Genomic DNA, 18592 nt, shown 5'->3' on the forward strand with positions numbered 1-18592 from the left:
ACTCGGTCACCTAAATGATGCCCGGTGCTGGGCTGCCTCCTACTGTGATTCTTCATTTCATTGTTTACTCAGGGCAGCCAGGATGATGTAAGGGCAGCTGTCATAGGAACTGGTCCATGATAAGCTTTGTTTCTGTGCTACCACTCTTCAACCTGTAGCTTAAACCTTTGATAATTTTTCTCATGTATTTCGTGATCAATTTGTTTAACTGCAGACACAGCTCTTCATATGTAATAAATAATGCAGCATATACTCTGATCTATAAATATGTAGCTTGACCTCCCTCAAAAGTTCAATAAGATATTGACTTCATCATTGCTTTCAGCTTATATTTGATCAAACTAAGGAATAAACACAAACTGATAATGTCCTGTGTTATTTTACAAAGCAGTTCTTTTGATAAACTTGCTCAGTCTCCCTCCCACCTCTTCCACCCTCCTCGACAGACCCCCCCCACACACATACACACACACACACACAAGGATATTCTCATGAAACTTTTTTCCTATAAAATCTGGGTATCTTGATTTATAAGTATGGGTTTAATGAAAAAATGTGAATGACAGTGTTTTAAGGAACCCAGAGGACATGTAGGGTTCCCAGCAGTGAGAAATTCCAAGAGTTTCTTTGGTCCTCTTAGAAAATTTCTTTCATAAAAGGAAAAGCTATCCGAGTGGATCGTACCTGCTTTTCTCTTGCTGTATGTTTCCGTAAACTAGGGAAAGGGCATTGGCAACTGAGTCAGTAGCATTTAAAATCTACAATATTTTGTTCATGGTCAGTTCTCATTTTGTGTAAAAACACGAGAGGACAAGATAAGACATAGTCCAGAAGTCTTTACTTAGCAACACAAAATGCAAGCTTTTGAATTCCACTATTTGTCTTCTCCATCATTTTTCATGCATCTGCAGATATGTCACTGGGGTCATACTCCCTGGAAAATCAGATCATTGGCCTTGGAGGTATACTTGGGGAATTTGGTGTATGATGGAAACGTTTCCACATAAGCCCTAGTCATGTCTTAGTTATATTTGCCGTCATTATCATTTTAGTGATCTCTTTGAATAGTGTTCTAATTCAGGTCAGGTCTTCCAGCGGGTTTTCCTAGAGGAAGCTCTTTATGAAAATCAGAAGTCATTCTAGGGGACTGGGTTTTTGTCTCCTCCTGTGCATAACTTTGTTTCTTCCCAGAAATCGGCCCTGCCTCTGTGATGGTGGGAAACCTGGTGTCTGGAAAGAGGATCGCCCAAGCTAGTGGCAGAGACCTGGGTCAGATAGAAGACAATGATCAGGCCCGGAAGGTAAGAACGGAGGTGCCAATCCCAGGTCCAGTCCTCTTGTCTTAGCAAGCAGAGCTGAGTGAGTGCACCCTGCTTTTCCACTTTGCGGGTTCAATGCACTAAGCTTGCATCTTTGATGAGCTTACTGTCCTGCTGCCCTCTTGGTCCTACAAGAGACATCCATATGGTTTTATAAGGGAAATCTGTTTATTAGTGGATCTGATGTTTTAGAAAATGTCACAGTTGCACAGAAATGATTGATGGATGTCATCTCCCAAGACTGGGAGGACTAAGGAAAAAGTTTGGGAATCCTCATGCCCCTAACCATTTCTTTCTAATTATTCCTACCAGCACTGATTGTCAGCTCCCACTGCCTGACAGTGATCTTACTAGAAGACATCATCCCTTAATGTTGGGAACACAAGAAACCATCAGTTCAAATCCAAGGTTCAGGAGTCAGACCTCCTTAACCACAGCTTTAGGAGCTCCAGAAGAAATGCTCAAGCTTAGTGTGCCCACAGATGTCACTCATCTGGTCATGTGTAGCTGTGACTCCCCACCATAACCATTTACCCTTGGCAGCACATAGGGTTCACCAAAAGAGGTCTCATTTCACACAGCCAAAAGGAAATGTAACCATATCAGCCATTTAAAATATCACCAATTTAGTAGCCCTTGATCACCATGCACCTCCCCACCCCAACTTCCATAGTACATTTCTCTCAATAAAAGGCATTTAGGGTTATACACAGAATATTCTGTATACAGACATGAAATAAGGCTGTCTTTCTTACTACAGACTGAATCGATACCATGCATATAGTCTGCATAATTTGCAATGCACTTCAATGACATCAGGGAATTGCCATTTAAACACATAAGTTCAATAAAGCCATTTAAGAAGAAGAGGAAGGTGGGGGCCTGTTTCTCTCATTGTAGCCTGTGGACATAAACATTACATCTTCTGGAAGCTGTAAGAGAAAGGATTTTCCTTATCAGCTCCCACTACTTGTCAGGGGAAAAGTTCTCCCATCCGTGGGCAGACTTTCAGAAAACTTCCCTAACCAGGGGTACAACACCAACCCTCTGTCTTATGGGTGCAGTGAATTCTAAATCACTGTAGAAGAAAAGTTATAAGCCCTTCCGTGTTCTGTGGATTGTGTGTTTGTCAGAGATTTTCCTAGAAATGAATGTTCTCATTTCACGGTGGAGAAGCATGCTGTTTGAAGACTCCACACAGGTTCTATGGGTTTAGTCATCGAGATAGCCCCAACCCGGACTCCAGGGGCCTGATCCTAACCCTGTGTTCTGTTCCAGTTCCTGTTTCTCTCGGAGGTGTTGCAGTGGAGAGCTCAGACCACACCAGATCACGTGCTCTACACGCTGCTCAACTGTCGGGTGAGGCTCGCTGGTTACCTGCTGGGGACACACCTGTTCCTGGGGGAATCTTGCTGCTTTATAGTATTCCTGCTTTAACCCTTTCACTTCAGTCCTGAAACTCCTTTTACTTACTTATTTTTTGCTATTTTGACTATTGAGACTTTCTCATTTTAGGATTGCTTTACATCATAATGGCTCGTTCATGTGCATTATATCCATATATTGGAGATATTATCTTCAATGGAGAACAATTATAGAGCTATCATTTATTTATATTTTTCATTTGATTACAAAATTACTTTTTTATAAATAAGTACAGACTCAAGGATGAAAATCTTTTTCATTGTATAAGTGTAATTAATACATTTTCATTTCATAAGTGTAATTTATAATTTCCATTTCACATTAGAAAACCAGCTCATCATATTATGAAACTATGGTTTCATAATAGTCCCTAGGGTTAAGGCCTTGAGTATGTAGGCACATATTTCTAAAAGTAAAATTAAATGCAAAAGTTTTAATATGATTATTAACTTTGCCATGGAAATAAGGCTTGAAAAATAGATTTAAAATCTAGCTCTTGGTAAATAGAATCAAGTGTTCAAAACGTTATGGCTGTTTAGAGTTGCTAAATACCAAAGTCCTACAGTAGGTGAATTTACCTCTTGCCATTTGAAGAATCAAGACAAATGAAATGCCGACGACTTAGCTAAATGATCCCTGAGTCCCTAGCTTGGGTTCCTGTTCTGAGACCGTGGGTTAGCTCATGGGAGTGGCCTGTGAACTTCCTCCATCTACTCATGAGGTCCTGAGTGAGCGCTGAGTTGATCCCAGTGGTTGGTTTAACTGAATCTACTGAAGCCCATTTCTCAGGATGAATCTCTAGAAACAGGAAAGCTCATTTCCCCCAGATCCTTTTTGGCCCCCGTGTTTGCTGGGGCCCCTTCCCCTCCGTGCAGCCTCCCCGCACTGACAGTCCACGCTGCCTCTCGTGCTCACAGCCCTGCAGTAGCAGAGACTCAGTGTCTGAGGATCCGTGGTTACCATGAGCCCCCGTCTGGAATGTCTGCCTCCCAGTTCTCACCTCTCTTTTTCCCTGACGCCTTCTCCAGCCAATGAATACAGATCCAGCCCTGTTTTCCAAACAGAGGTGTCCACCCAGTTTACCCCCCTGGACTTCTGTGGCCCTGTCCAAATTTCCCTTTAATCTCCTCTTCTCTGACTTTCTTTATCCTCTCTATGCAGGGTTTCACCTGTAAACTAGCAACTTTTTTTTCCCTTCTTTCCGGTGGTTCTCTAGAGACTTGCAAATCATCTCGAAAGTGATGACCTACATATTATAACTGTGCCCTGCCTCCTATGCCCCTTCTCTGATCTCTTCAGCAAAGTGTGCCTTCTTCCCTTAATTTCCTTACCATGTCTGTGGGGTTTATATCCTCTGTGGGTTTATATCCTCTGTAAACCCCACACACACATTGCCCCCAGATGTGTAGGGTCTGTGACTATCCTATGTCCAAACAGTCTGGAGGTCTAAATGAGTCACTTCAAAGTAGGAGACCCCCTACATGCCCAAAAATTCAAAAATGTCTTCACAGACAGCATGTCCCACCAGTAGGTGGAAAATAGATTCTGGCCATGTCTAATTGAGGGGAGATCCCTCAGCTTGTTCCCTGGAGTGAAGCCAGAGCACTTGAGCGATTTTAGTCCTTTGCTGTAGCTGGACCCAAGGTCTTCTGCATAAACGTGTTTCCTGGAAACAACTCATGTGCTTAAAAGGGGCTTCCCTAGGACCAACAGCAACAACACATGAAATGGGCTGACTTGGAGGGCTCAAAGCCCTGAATACACTTACTCGAGGTTAGCATGTAGAATGCAGGTGCAAGGACACCCTTTCCTTCTAGGTGGGCTCTGCTGTTGCCTGGGGCGGTCTCCCCATGGAAGCGGTTCCTTCCTGAGCTCTCTGAAGGGTCACAACATCACTTTTGTTACTCTCCTAAAGTGATTAGATCCAAGCACCTGTGTTCATTGTTGCCTTTGTGCTGCTTCCCATGTACACCTGTGACAAATGTTCAACCTGGACTTTAGGTCAACAACATAATTTTTGTGGTTGGTCCACTATAATTTCCAGCTAGATTAACTTCCACATTCAACACTGTCTGATAGAATTAGAATGGGAGCTATGTGTACAATATGTTTTCTTTTTTGTTTGTTTGTTTGCTTAAGATTTATTTATTTATTTAAAAGTTGGAGTTACACAGAGAGAGAAGGAGAGACAGAGAGAGAGAGAGGTTTTCCATCTACTGGTTCACTCCCTAATTGGCCACAACAGCCGGAGCGATGCCTATCTGAAGCCAGGAGCCAGGAACCTCCTCTGGGTCTCCCATGTGGGTGCAGGGGCCCAAGGACTTGGGCCATCTTCTACTGCTTTCCCAGGCCATAGCAGAGAGCTGGATTGGAAGTGGAGCAGCCAGGACTAGAACTGGGCCCATACAGGATGCCAGCACTGCAGGCGGCGGCTTTACCCACTACGCCACAGCGCTTGCCCCACAATATGTTTTCTAAAAGCAATATTTTAAAAACAAGCAGATGGGGCCATACGGGCACCGGTTTGAGTCCCAGCTGCTCCACTTCCAATCCAGCTCTCTTTTATGGCCTGGGAAAGCAGTAGAAGATAGCCCAAGTCCTTGGGCCCCTGCACCCATGTAGGAGACCTGGAAGAAGCTCCCGGCTCCTGGCTTCGGATTGGCATAGCTCCGGCTGTTGTGACCAGCTAATCCTCTGCCTACGGCGCGGGCACACCGGGTTCTAGTTCTAGTTGGGGCGCTGGATTCTGTCCCGATTGCTCCTCTTCCAGGCCAGCTCTCTGCTGTGGACCGGGAAGGCAGTGGAGGATGGCCCAAGTGCTTGGGCCCTGCACCCACATGGGAGACCAGGAGGAAGCACCTGGCTCCTGGCTTTGGATCGGTGCAGCGCGCAGCTGCAACGCTCCAGCCATAGCGGCCACCTGGGGTTGGTGAACCAATAGAAAAAGGAAGACCTTTCTCTCTGTCTCTCTCTCTCACTGTCTAACTCTTCCTGTCCAAAAAAAAAAAAAAAAAGTATGAACAGTACTTCCAGCATTTATTTATTTGTGTGCCCTTGTCTGCTGCTGACATAGTAAATGGGAATGACAGTTGTGCAAGTAGGAAGCATGTTACAGTAGGCATAAGGGATATAGTTCCTTAGAAATAGTGGGCGACTCACCTTCTTGAACATTCATTGCATATTAAAGAGTATCTTTTAAACTATATCTACATATATTTATTTATTTACTTATTGGAAAGGTAGAGGGAAAGAGAGATCTCCTGTTCACTGATTCACCCCTTAAATGGCCAAAACCACCGGGGCTGGGCAAGGCTGAATCTAGGAGCCAGGGACTCCATCCAGGTCTCCCACATAAGTACCAAGGACCCAAGTACTTGGGCCAGTATCTGTTGCCTTCCCGGCATATTAGCAGAAAGCTGGATTGGACTCAAAGCAGCCCTCTGATATGGGATGCTGGTGTTGCAAGCAGTGTGCTAATTCACTCCAGCACAACACTGGCCCCAAAGAGCATCTTAAAAAAAAGCCCCCGGCCGGCGCCGTAGCTCACTAGGCTAATCCTCCGCCTTGCGGCGCCGGCACACCTGGTTCTAGTCCCGGTCGGGGCACCGGATTCTGTCCCGGTTGCCCCTCTTCCAGGCCAGCTCTCTGCTGTGGCCAGGGAGTGCAGTGGAGGATGGCCCAGGTGCTTGGGCCCTGCACCCCATGGGAGACCAGGAGAAGCACCTGGCTCCTGCCATCGGATCAGCGCGGTGCGCCAGCCGCAGTGCGCTGGCCACTGCAGCCATTGGAGGGTGAACCAACGGCAAAGGAAGACCTTTCTCTCTGTCTCTCTCTCTCTCACTGTCCACTCTGCCTGTCAAAAAATTAAAAAAAAAAAAAAAAGCCCCCACACTTTTGATTTTTTTTTTTGCTTACATTAACTTCTTTAGAATTTTAAAAATTAACTTGAGCTTTTTCTTTACTCCTCACTGTATTTGGTGGTGATGGCTATTTGGTTTAATGTAAAACTTTTAAAATGGCGCTGACTTTACTTTTGGTGGCACTGAAATTTGTTTTCTTCAGAGTGAGAGTTAGCTGGTGCACTTAGCTGTGTTGCCATTTAGTCATCATGACCCCCAAGGTTCCTTTTAGGAAAAGTCAGCCCTCATCTCTCTATTGAAATAATGTTACCCACGACCTTCTTGTTAGGCAGTGAGTTTCAGTGTGGAAACCTCAGTGTTTTCCATGAGTGTCGATAAGCAGTCCAGAGAACAGTGGCTGCTACTTGAGGACAAATGACTGTTTTCTGGAACCACTCACCTTGAACATTCCGTGTTTTTTCTTAGCAAGTACTTGGGAAAGTAAAATGCATAACTGGAAATCTGAGATAAAAGGTTGGTAAAAAGTCTGGTGGGGTGGGGGAGGGAGCATCTAGCTTAGAGGACAGAATGCTGCTTAAGGTGCCCACATCCCACATTGTGGTACTTGGGTTCAGTAAATGGCCCTGGCCCCTGATTCCCACTTGCTCCCAGTGCAGACCCTGGAAGGCAGTAGTGATGGCTCAAGTAATTGGGTTCCTGCTAGATAGATAAGTAGGTAGGTAGACGGACAGACGGACAGACGGACTGGCAGGTAGTACTGAGCAGAGTCCAGATGTGACCTGTGTCACGTGTAGGCCCAGTGTATGAGTCATGTCACATTCCACCTTGCATGCTGGGGGAAGGAGACAAAGGGAAATGTACTGAACATGGAGGCGGAGTGGCGTTTGGTGCTGAGTCACCCCTCGGAGCGCTGCCACTGGGGTGCAATGCGAAACCTGAATCTCAGCTTGCAGCTCGAACTCTGCACACCAGTCTGTGCCCTGAACACCTCACCCCACACAGCGTGATTGCAGCAGTCAAGAGAAGCCATTGTCGGTTCCGCGTGTCCCTTCCGTGCAGGAAAACCACCCATCTGGTGGTCACCCAGCCACGGAGGACAAGCCACTGTGTCAAACTGACTGTGAAGGAGCGTGCCTCTTCCCAGCAGAGGAGTGTTGAGGATGATTTTGATTTATTTCAAATCAAATGAACGCACTGACTTCACCACTGCCCTGCCCCGTTATCATAAGTGGGCCTGGAAGCTTGCTGTTCGTTTCGTATGAACCCCTAAGAGGTCAAACAGAGTGCACGCAGTCTGAGACACACTCCTGGCTGCCAGCTGGTGAGTCGTCCCAGCCTCTCAAATCTCACGACCCGAGTAAGTGTGCACATCAGAGGTGCTGTCATCGACAGGAGAGCGAAGTGACACGGGCTTGACTCCAACTCGCAGAGGACAGGGAAGACATCAGCTCCAGAAACTGTGCCAGCCATACCAGGCATGCTGCCTGCTTAAGACAGGCCCACGGGACCAGTGGGCGAGGGGGGGGCAAGGAAAGCCCACGTCACAGGAAGTCCCGATCCGTGCCGCCAGCCCCCTGCCGGAACATCCTGCCACCCAGAGGAGCACCCATTTTCCATGATGCTCGAGTTCTTGTGACAAGAGCAGCACACTCCAGTGTCGAGGGTAGACTTGGGGTCACGCCACCTCCATAGCTGTGGGGATCGACCTGGTCCCTGTGGGCCCCACCATCAGCTGTGGGCCCCACCATCAGCTGGACTGTGCATCTTTGTCCCACATTCACTTTGAAAGGCCGAATAGAGGCTGGAGCCGAAGAACGTGTCTGCTGTGGTTTGTAGAAGCAGGAGCAGCCCCTGTGAGGCGATGCTCAGAGGAATGGTCTCATCTCTCAGGCACCAGACTCATGGTTGGACTGCCCCAACTCCAGTCTCGTATGAGTTTCTGCCTTTTACCAACCCATCTTTGCCGCATTTACCGTCTGGCTCTTCCACTTTCCACGTCTGTAAAATCAGTAAGTGTGTGATGAGAAGGTTGGATTCAGAGACGTGTAAGCTAAACCTCTCCTCCACCGGGGAATCCGGTCTCAGCATCGCTGCTAAGAGTCCGAAGACTAGCTTGCTGATTGCCTGGGCAGCCTCTCCCGAGCTGGGCCCTCTGCTGCCCTGGCTTACCTCAGGGTGCCTGTCAAAGACACTGCCTTGGGCCTGGCACTGTGGTGTAGTGAGTTAAGCCACCACTCCTTATAGGAGCCGGTTCATGTCCCAGCTGCTCCATTTCCAATCCAGCTCCCTACTAATGCACCTGGGAAACCAGTAGAAGATGGCCCATGTCCTTGGGCCCCTTCACCCACCGGGGGAGACCCAGAAGAAGCTCCTGGCTCCTGGCTTCGGATCGGTCCAGCTCCTGCTACTGGGGAGTGAGCTTGTAGATGGAAGATCTCTCTGACACTCTCTCTCTCTCTCTCTCTCTCTCTCCCTTTCAAATAAATAAATAAATCTTAAAAAAAAAAAAAAAAAAGACATTGCCTTTGCCTCCCAGACATGGCTGTGATAACCAGTTGTTTTGGGTAAAAGACTGATGCTGGTGTTCACATCTAGATGCATCATAGAATGTTCTATCCCACCCAACCTACGTCTCTCCTGCCCAACCTGTGTGCATGTGTTCCTGACATGGGGCATTTGAGAAAGGAATTCTGATGTATTTTTTTCTGACATCGTCCCTCTGTAACCACAAAGGCTGTAATCGCTTGGAAAAGCCCTCTACCCTGTTAATCACTTAAAGATTTGCTTGTAAAGAAGCATATTTTAGAATAGTGACAGATAACTGTTCCTATCTGGTAATGATACATAATTCTAGCGTAGCCTTCAGAAAAACTCCTTGTAGTTCACGGTTTACTCATGCTTTCCGTCGCAGCTTGGCCAATGAATCCCCTACGATTTTGGTATTTCTAAGTACCTATCTTGCTATCGATCAGATTTTGACAGCCCTTCTTTTTAGGGTATGTTTCAGTCCAAATGTGTTCTGCGTTTGTTTTTACATATGGTAAAAGTCTACAAGAAAATATATTTGGTAATTTTTTTCTTTATATTTTTTGCTTGCCTTTTTTTTACTTTTGCCTTTTGCCTTTTGGCCTTGATTCTTGCTGTCTCTCTTAGTAAACACAATGCTGGTTTGGTGCTGTACTTCTTACTTAGTTGAAAGAAAAGAAGACTGACTTCTACTGGTATCAGGAATTTTTTTTTTCTTTTTTTGGTGGTGGGAGAGATGATGAAAATGTTCCAACACTGATTGTGGTAATGGTTGCACAATATTGTGAATATGCTAAGAATCCTGGTTTCTATATATTAAGCACAATGTGTGATACATGAGCTATATCTCAATATAGCTGTTATGTCCAAAGAATGTTTCCCAACCGTTTGTTCTCATGATACTCAGGGGACGATAGCAAACTCACTGACGTGTGTCCAGCTGCATAAACGAGCTGAAAAGATAGCGGTGATGCTCATGGAAAGAGGACATCTGCAGGATGGCGACCACGTCGCTTTGGTCTACCCGCCAGGTAGAGTGGGGCTGAGCTGGCTCCCGGGAGGTGGCCAAGTGGGCACCTGTGTAAAGAGGCCATGGGCTGCACCTGTTTGCCATGGAGTAAGAGTGACTGCCTCGTTGCCAGACTTCGCCACTGTATCCAGTTAGCTTCTACCTGGGTTCATTTGGGTCTAGTCAGTGCCACCCACAAGGACAAGCCACACATTATGTTATTTTAGAGGCTTACATAATGAGATATTTACAAAGACTTTTATATCTAAATTTATTAGCTTACAGAGGTAGTTCCCTTTAACAGTAGCAAAGATGTAACTACTCGGTGCTTAAGAATTGAGTGGTTCCTTAGAGAAATGATGCAGAAATTACTTCTGAGCTGCTTTGATATCTCGTGCCTAAAAGAAAAGGCCCAGTACAAGTTACCACCAGGCTTCCCAGCACCCACACGGGTGAAGCAGTCAGTTAAGATTTAATTGTTTGCATGACCATCTAGCTTCTCCCACACTAGCACTGATGCCGCCCGGGATGGCAGCCATTGAACAGTTGGGTCTGTTTCAAATGAGTATTTTTGTTTGTTTGTTTGTTTCCTCTTATAGGAATAGACCTCATCGCAGCATTTTATGGTTGTCTGTATGCGGGCTGTGTGCCAATAACCGTCCGTCCTCCACACCCTCAAAACATTGCAACGACGCTGCCCACTGTCAAGATGATTGTGGAGGTAAAGACACCTGGAGGTGCCCCAGCACATCCCCTGCCTCGGATCTGAGAGTTGAGGGTGTGGATCCCAGACTCCGGAGCCTCAAGGGCTCTTGCTGGCCAAAGGAATACACCTGTGTCCAGAATCAAAGCAGTAGGACCGAAAGTGCTCATGTCTGCCTTCAGGGCGCCTCGTTCTGGAAGCAAGAGTGAAACTCATGGTAGCAGTCACTACAGCGCCCTAGAGAAAGCGGCTCCCTATGGAAGCCACTTCTACCACTGCTGAAGACTGCCCTGCCTAGCCCAGCTAAGCAAAACCAACCACTTTTTTTTCCTCCTAAAAAGTCACATGTTTCCTGTTCATTTTGAAACTATACATTTGTCTTAACCGTTTTAAACCTGGACAGATGTTAAGAGTATCATGATACATATTTCCTCCTTTGGAGGATGAACCACAAAGAGCAGAACAGGTGTGGGCCAGAGAATACCCTGGTCAGTGTTTCACCTGTGAGTACTCTCATAGTGATGCTGTACTGTTTCTGTGATGGTTACTTCTGCTAGAAAGTATCTGTGATGTGTATTCAGACACGTGACACTTTGAGCAGAGCAGAGCTAAGACTGGAAGCAGTTAGTTTCAGTGATGTTGGCTGAGTGTGTTCCTAACACTGTGGACACTGCTCAGCTCCAGGGGCTGCAGGTGTCGGGTACTTTGCCTCCTGTACTTTGCCTGTTGCTTCCGTGAGCGGAGCCCTGGCTATCATACATCACAAGAAGTGGCGCTCTGAGTTGTCTGATTTGCCCGTGAGGGCCACCTGGTTTCGCCGTGTATAACGAGCCTTAGCCTCATGTGTAATAAGCACTCCTTGAAGCATTTCATTCCTGGTTTGTATTCCTTCCCTGCATCCTTTCTTCTGTGGCCCTCAGGTGAGTCGCTCTGCCTGTCTGATGACAACCCAGCTGATCTGCAAACTGCTACGGTCCAGAGAGGCGGCGGCAGCTGTAGATGTCAGGACGTGGCCCCTTATCCTGGACACAGGTCAGTCCTTGGCTAAGACAGGTGCATTTGCTGATTTCCTGGTTTTTAGTCATATCAGACGGGCTTACCGCTTTGTTTTGCTTTCCAGACGATTTGCCAAAGAAGCGGCCTGCCCAGATCTACAAACCTTCTAACCCCGACACACTAGCTTACCTTGATTTTAGTGTGTCCACAACTGGGATGCTAGCCGGCGTAAAGGTGAGAGGCGGAGTCTGTGGAATGTGCAGGCTGATGACGTGTCGGTTACAGGCCATGTGGTGACTGTCCCCTTTGTTCTTGTGCCTAATAACGGCACTCTGATAAAGCATGGAGGGGTGCAGATGGGTTTCGTTCAAACTGTTAACATGTGCAGTGTTTTCAGTAGCTAACTTTCCAAACGTTCCAGCTTCCTTTTATGGAAACCGCTTCACCAGCCCGCAGCAGAGTAACTGCATGTGTTTTCCTTTCTCGCCTTGGGTCTCAAATCCTGATTCTGTGTTGTAAAGATTTGCACAATATAGCCTCTTGCGGGGCTGGCGGTGCTGGGGGTGGGGGGCTCCATTGTAACTTGTCAGATTGCTGCTCAGTGAAGCTGCAGTGATGTTTTGCCCTATCAGAGAATGGATCTGCCAACGTGTCACCCAGAATCAAAACCCTCGCAGCTCAGACATGTCCTTGGTCAGGTACTACACAAAACTGAACCATGGAAGGCGCTCTCTCGCTCTCTCTCTCTCTCTCTCTCTCTCCACTTTATTTACCTCATTTAGTGTTCACACTCCAACTACTCTTTACTAGAATTTGAGATGGTATACCAAACTAATTACAATAGGAAATAAATTAATTTTTCAAAAGCTTATGAAAAGAAATACTTTTAGACCAAGGTGAATTAGATACTATGGTACTGGAGTTAGCTTTCCAGCCTCCTACTGTTACAGCCAAAATGGAAACACATACCCTTGATTATACCATATGCATGCCCCACAGAAGTATGAGCTATAATATTAAATCTGTCTCAAGAAATATATTTCTGGGGTGAGTATTTGGCACAGTGGTGAGGATGCCACTTGGGATGCCAGCATTCCCTGTCAAAGTGCCTGGATTTGAGCCCCAGCTTTGCTTCTGATTCCAACTTCCTGCTAATGTTCACCTTAGAAGGCAACAGGTGGTGGCTCGAGTACCTGGGTCCCAGCCACCCATGTGGGAGACGTGGGTTGAGTTCGAGCCTCTGGCTTTGGCCTGGCACAGTCACAGCTGTTGTGGGCATTTGATGTAGATGTGAGATCTCTCTGTCTGGATTTGTCTTTTTCTGTCTCTGCCTTTCAAATTAAAAAAATAATTAGAAAATAGGAAACAAATTTATGAAACAAAGATAGTGTGATATGACTTTTCCTGATGCTTCTATTTTATCTACATTGTGTACCCCCACAAAATCCAGAGGTGGGTAACTAGATGTCCTCTTGAACTTACATAAAAGTTCTTTTTAAAACATCTAACCACTTGATTTATATGATAAACACCACCTGAGGTTAAAAAAAAAAGGTGATGTCAATTAATGAAAAATCCCTATGCTTTAAGAACCGAGAAACATAGAATAGAATTGAAATTGTCTGGTTTTTGCCCTCTTCCTTGTGGAAATCCCTTCTACTTTGTGAGCTCGTTGGTTGCAGAGGTGGCCATTTTTCTCAGAATGAAATTTTTCCTTCATTTCAGCTTTTGCACAAAAATGGCTTCGAGTGTTTAACTAACTCCCATAAAAGTTGAGAGAGTGCAATAGACTGTTTTCTCCATAATGGTTGCTGTACACATCTGATGTTATATGAAAGCCATGAGTGTATGTTTATATGTTTAATTTACATTTACAGTTTCACCCATTGAAAACTGTGGGTTTGAATTCCAAAGACTCCTTCACAGATCCCAATAGTTGTTCTGGATAAGCAAGGAGGTCAGGTAGAGGGCACACAGCATTCCACAGTCCAGATCAGTCACCGTATGGATTTTCCCAAGGGATGTTTTAGAACTCCCGGTGGCTGTCCTCTCCACCAAGGATTCTTCCAGGATCTTCCCTGCACTCTCAGGTGGTGTCCAGCCAGGAAGTGGATACCTTAATTTTAAGATCACTGCCATGGCAGGTAGGCCTGCCCGGGATAGTCACACCACACGTTCCCAGAATACATACGTGACCTCGTCTCTAGTTCTTCTCATCTCTAGTAGATATGTGTCTACTCTCAGTATCTCTTAGTGCAGAATGTTAGAGTCTGCCACTTGGGGCTTTTGGAAAACTATAAGAAGTGGGAGTTTTTCTCATGTAGGTTCAAGAGAGGCATTCCAACTTGGGCTCTATGGTTTATGGTGTTGGCAGTTCCAAGATTTTAATGAGCTTAGAGATAGAGTATTTAACTTTCTTAGTCCCATTTTTTCTTTTTTATTCCCCCATAGATTAATTTTTAAACTTCAGATTAACATGTTAAAAATGCAGAAAGCTTCATAGATTTGTATGTCATCCTTGTACAGGAGCCAGACTATTCTCTGTATTGTTTAATTTTAGTATATGTGCTGCCAAAGTGAGCACTTAATTCTCTTTCACTTGCCTTTTTCCATTCTTGTTTCTCTCTTCTCTCCATAATTGGTGCTATAGAATGTCTTGATTTTTGTATATAAGCCATGAGTATGTGTTTATACATAGTAAGAACTTAATATACTAGCATTTGCTAAGCTGGACTGAAGCACTCAATTTTCCACCTTAAAATAATGCCTTGCACAGAGTGCTGATGTGAATAAGAGGATAAATTTGGTAGGCAGGGTTTTTACTAACTCTTGATCCAGAGAGCCAGGACGTTGGAGGAATGTTTTATAAATCCTGCCTAATTTCTCCTTTTTAAGTAAATATTGTGGCTTTAAAATCAAGTTAAAAAGAATTAGTCATGTTTTATGAATCCAGTAAAATATCCATGCAACTTTGTCCTGGGCAGAATGTCTAACAGTGACCCAACATTTTACAACCAGAGTTTCCCTTACCCCCAGTTTCTCTCCTCTTTTCTTATAGTGATGAATAACTGGGAAACTGAGCATTTGTCTCATTTTCCTGCTTACTACAGTGCTACAGTGCTCTGTGCTGGCCCTCTTTATAGGTTAGCCTTGAGTGAGATGCTATTTTGGATTACCTTATCACATGTTTTAAAACCATGAAACTTAGCACAGTTTTCCATGCTTCTTTCTCCCTTCTTTTTCTCTTAGGTTTCATTGGCTAGAACATTTCTGTTAATAGGACTGATTTTGTTGTTCATAGTTCACAGTGTTTCTGGAGAGTTCACATTATATACTAACTATAGTGGGACTATGGGAGTGGTAGAGGGGGAGATAATAGGTCTTGGCTGTAGCCTTGATTGGGGTGGAGTGAGATTGAGTTTTGACTGCCATCTTATAGCGCAGTGCCATATCATGCAAAGGACAACACAGGGCTGGTATAAGGAGGCCTTGCTTCTAAGTCCAGCTCTAACTTACGTGCCCATCAGCAAATCCTTCAATGCCCCTGAGCCTCCCTTTGCTAATCATGAAGAATGGGGGTGATTTTTCCAGCCCGTGTTAACTGGCTGCCTATTGCATGGTACGTCCTAGAGACGTCACAGGAAGAAGGCACAGCAGAAACAGGCCTGAACTGTGATATCTTCTCCCACCTAATTACAGGTTGTTGGGGGGTGGTGGTGAAAGAGAACCCTGTATGTATCATCGGCTGTTCAAATGCAGATACTGCTCATTCTGTTGCTGCAGTTATTAGATCTTGGGGAGCCAGAAAGTCGTGAATGCTGTTCACTCCTTGAACACAGGAAGACTGCTGAGAACATCAACAGCTCACTCTCCCCTAACGCTGCATAACCCGAGCTTGACTATTGGTTGTCCCCAGCCCTAGAAGCATCTTTCAGACGTGTGGCGTTAGGTACCGCGCGTTTAGTGCAGCCTCGTTACCTTACTGACGTCCTTTGGGAGTCAGGTACCCTGCACTCAGCACAGCTTCACTGCTTCCCCGATGTCTTCCCGCATCAGGAACCCTGCACTGAAGGAAGCCTGTCTGTCTTGCAGATGTCTCACGCAGCCACCAGTGCCTTTTGCCGTTCTATTAAGCTGCAGTGTGAGCTTTACCCCTCTAGAGAAGTGGCCATCTGCCTGGACCCCTACTGTGGACTGGGATTTGTCCTCTGGTGCCTCTGCAGGTGAGATTCTTCTTTAGTGACTTTTGTTTAGGGAAAAAGGCAGTGGGTGGGGGTAGGGGGAGGATTATGGGGGCACCCTCTTTTCTAGACGTTTGGCCCTACCAGACACCCCAAGCTGTGCCAGCTCCAGTGGAGGTGTGGCCTGCACTTGAGTGGCAGCAACCCAGTCTGTGTGCCTCTCCCTGCAGACCCGGCTGTTAGGGACAGAACAACGCGTGCTTGTGGCATTTCCCTCTCCGCAGCGTCTCCGACGTTTTGAAAGATCTTACAGAGATACAGGCTTCTAAGGCTGTCCTGAGAAGTTCTCTGTTTGGGACCTTTATTTCTCACAGTCCAAAGTGCCTTTAAAACCTGGCAATCAGGCCCAGCCTGGAATTCTTGTTGAATCCGTGGATGTTATAAGCTCTTGGCTCCTTCCGCCTTTTCCCCAACACTTACCTGGAGGAGGCCATTGAGCTGGGGATGTGTGAGAGCAAGCTCCAGAAGGCAGAGCGTACCTTTGTGTGTGCAAACTGCTCTCCACTCGGCAGCCAGCGCCACGCCTGGCTAGTAGCAAGCGCATGGCTTATGGAATGAATGAAACATGGGGTAGACAGGTGTTTCTTTTCTTTCTCCTGATTACACATGCATGTTCATTGTAGAAATTTTAGAAAATACACAAAGTAATACAAAGAAGAAAATAAAGCCATTAATTATCATACTACCTAATAAATGATGATTCCAGTAAGTATCCACTATTAGCATGGTATATAGCCTTTCAGAGTTTATTTCCTCAAGTGGCATAGTGTTTTTATGAATATTATTGTACGTATTTATATAAAATATGCTGTAATAAGCCAGTGCTTCATGTGTATCAGCATTTTATCAATTTTGTTTCATCTATCCATCTACTTTTTTCCTTCCTTTTTTTACAAATGGAGCATTTTGAAGCAAACACAAATATCCTAAGACTTTGCCCATAAATCTTTAAGTGTATACAGTTTTATAAATAAATATGCATTAATATATCTATAACACCAAGAGGCTACAGAATGAAGCTGGCTATAAATTTTCTTAACAGTCTGTGGTGGAAATTTTCTTGTCTTTAAAACTCTCCTCTAGCGAAACCACGTTTAAAATAGACACAATATTTAATAGTTTTAGACTGGATTAAAATGCAAGTGTGTATTTTTGGAAAACACTGTCACTCTAGTTGGGACAGTAAAACTTTCGGAGAAAACAGGAATAGAACTGAATCACTGATATGGTTAACGACTTCTCTTTGGTACAAATATAATTGCATCATAACTTTTATTTCCTTGGGAAACAGCTCAGAACATTTTCCAACAGTTGAACCAAAGTGCCCTGAGACATAGGTGCCCAGCGTGGCAGGGAAGCCGAAGCCCAGCCCTAACCACCGCCTTTTCAGAGGCTATATGCACTCGTACCAATATAGGCAAAGCCAATGAATGCAAGACTTCTGCTTCCCAAGCCTGACTCCCCAGGAAACCCAGAGAAGCTTATTAAAGGAAAAGTACATTCTCAATGTGAATCACTAAAACACAGCAGCTTGATGGGGTCATCCAGGTTGCACTCAGCCTGTATTTCAGAAACATCTTTCCCACAAATCCATTCAGAAGTCACAGCATCACAGCATTCCCACAATCGCCTCTGCAGTCATAACCAAATGTACAGCGACTATAAACCTCTTTATTTTCTGAAATCCTCCGGAGAAAGAGATCCCAATGGTTTTGCTTCCAAAACATCACACACACACACACACACACACACACCCCTCTCTTAGGTCTTTGAGGTACAATCACTAATATAAAGGCTAAAAATACAGTTATCATCACAGCACTATTCTAGAACATTCCCAACACCCTAAAGTAATTCCTGTCTATTTTGTCAATCTCATTTCCAACCCTACCCCCAGCCAACCAGTATTCTACTTCTTGCCCTTTTAGAGTTGCCTTTTTGCTATTTCCTATAACACAATCACATAATATTGTGAGCCTGGCCTCTTTCACTTTGTGTAATACCTCTGATGTTCACTGACATTTTAGTAGTGCTTCCTTGTGTAGATATGACAAATACTGTTTGCCCATGCACCCACTGGCAGACATCTGGATTGCTTCCTTGTGACCATGGTTCCTGGGAACAATCACATCACGTCTTTGTGTGGACACACATTTCCTTTCCTGTTGGGGGATGACAGGATGGAAGCGAAGGGCCACACAGTAAAAATGCTTCTCCAGATTACATTTCTATCAACAGCATAGGAGAATTCCAGTTTGTCCACATTCTGGATTACTGTTGTTTTGTGATGCAACTTTGGAGTCAGGTAATATGAGCCTCCCAGCTTCATGATTTGGTCTGTTTGGTTATAGCTGCTGTAGTGAGTGAAGAGTAGTAACCCACTGCGATTTTGATTTGTGTTTCCATAATGAACACTGGACATCTTTTCATGAGGTTATTGGCCATTTGTATGGTTTCCTTGGATGAAATATCTTGTCCATCTTTAAATTACATTGCTCATCTTCTCACTGTTT

The 18592-nt window shown here is 45.1% G+C and overlaps 1 protein-coding gene and 1 non-coding gene across 5 annotated transcripts in view; one reads left to right on the top strand and one right to left on the bottom strand.

The window, feature by feature from the left end:
• Positions 1-18592, top strand: part of DIP2C (disco interacting protein 2 homolog C) — a 486706-nt gene that overhangs the window by 406111 nt on the left and 62003 nt on the right. For all 4 annotated transcript variants that reach the window (XM_008249365.4, XM_008249367.4, XM_008249368.4 and 1 more), the window contains 7 exons: positions 1192-1301; positions 2598-2678; positions 10038-10161; positions 10739-10860; positions 11763-11874; positions 11963-12072; positions 15931-16061. In XM_008249365.4, the coding sequence (XP_008247587.1) occupies positions 1192-1301; positions 2598-2678; positions 10038-10161; positions 10739-10860; positions 11763-11874; positions 11963-12072; positions 15931-16061 (790 nt within the window). The remainder of the gene's footprint in view (positions 1-1191; positions 1302-2597; positions 2679-10037; positions 10162-10738; positions 10861-11762; positions 11875-11962; positions 12073-15930; positions 16062-18592) is intronic.
• LOC127488134 (U6 spliceosomal RNA) lies at positions 14320-14422 on the bottom strand. Its single transcript, XR_007915581.2, has one exon. It is a non-coding gene; the product is annotated as a U6 spliceosomal RNA (small nuclear RNA).

This window comes from Oryctolagus cuniculus, chromosome 13 (assembly GCF_964237555.1).
Source record: "Oryctolagus cuniculus chromosome 13, mOryCun1.1, whole genome shotgun sequence".
NCBI lineage: Eukaryota > Metazoa > Chordata > Mammalia > Lagomorpha > Leporidae > Oryctolagus > Oryctolagus cuniculus.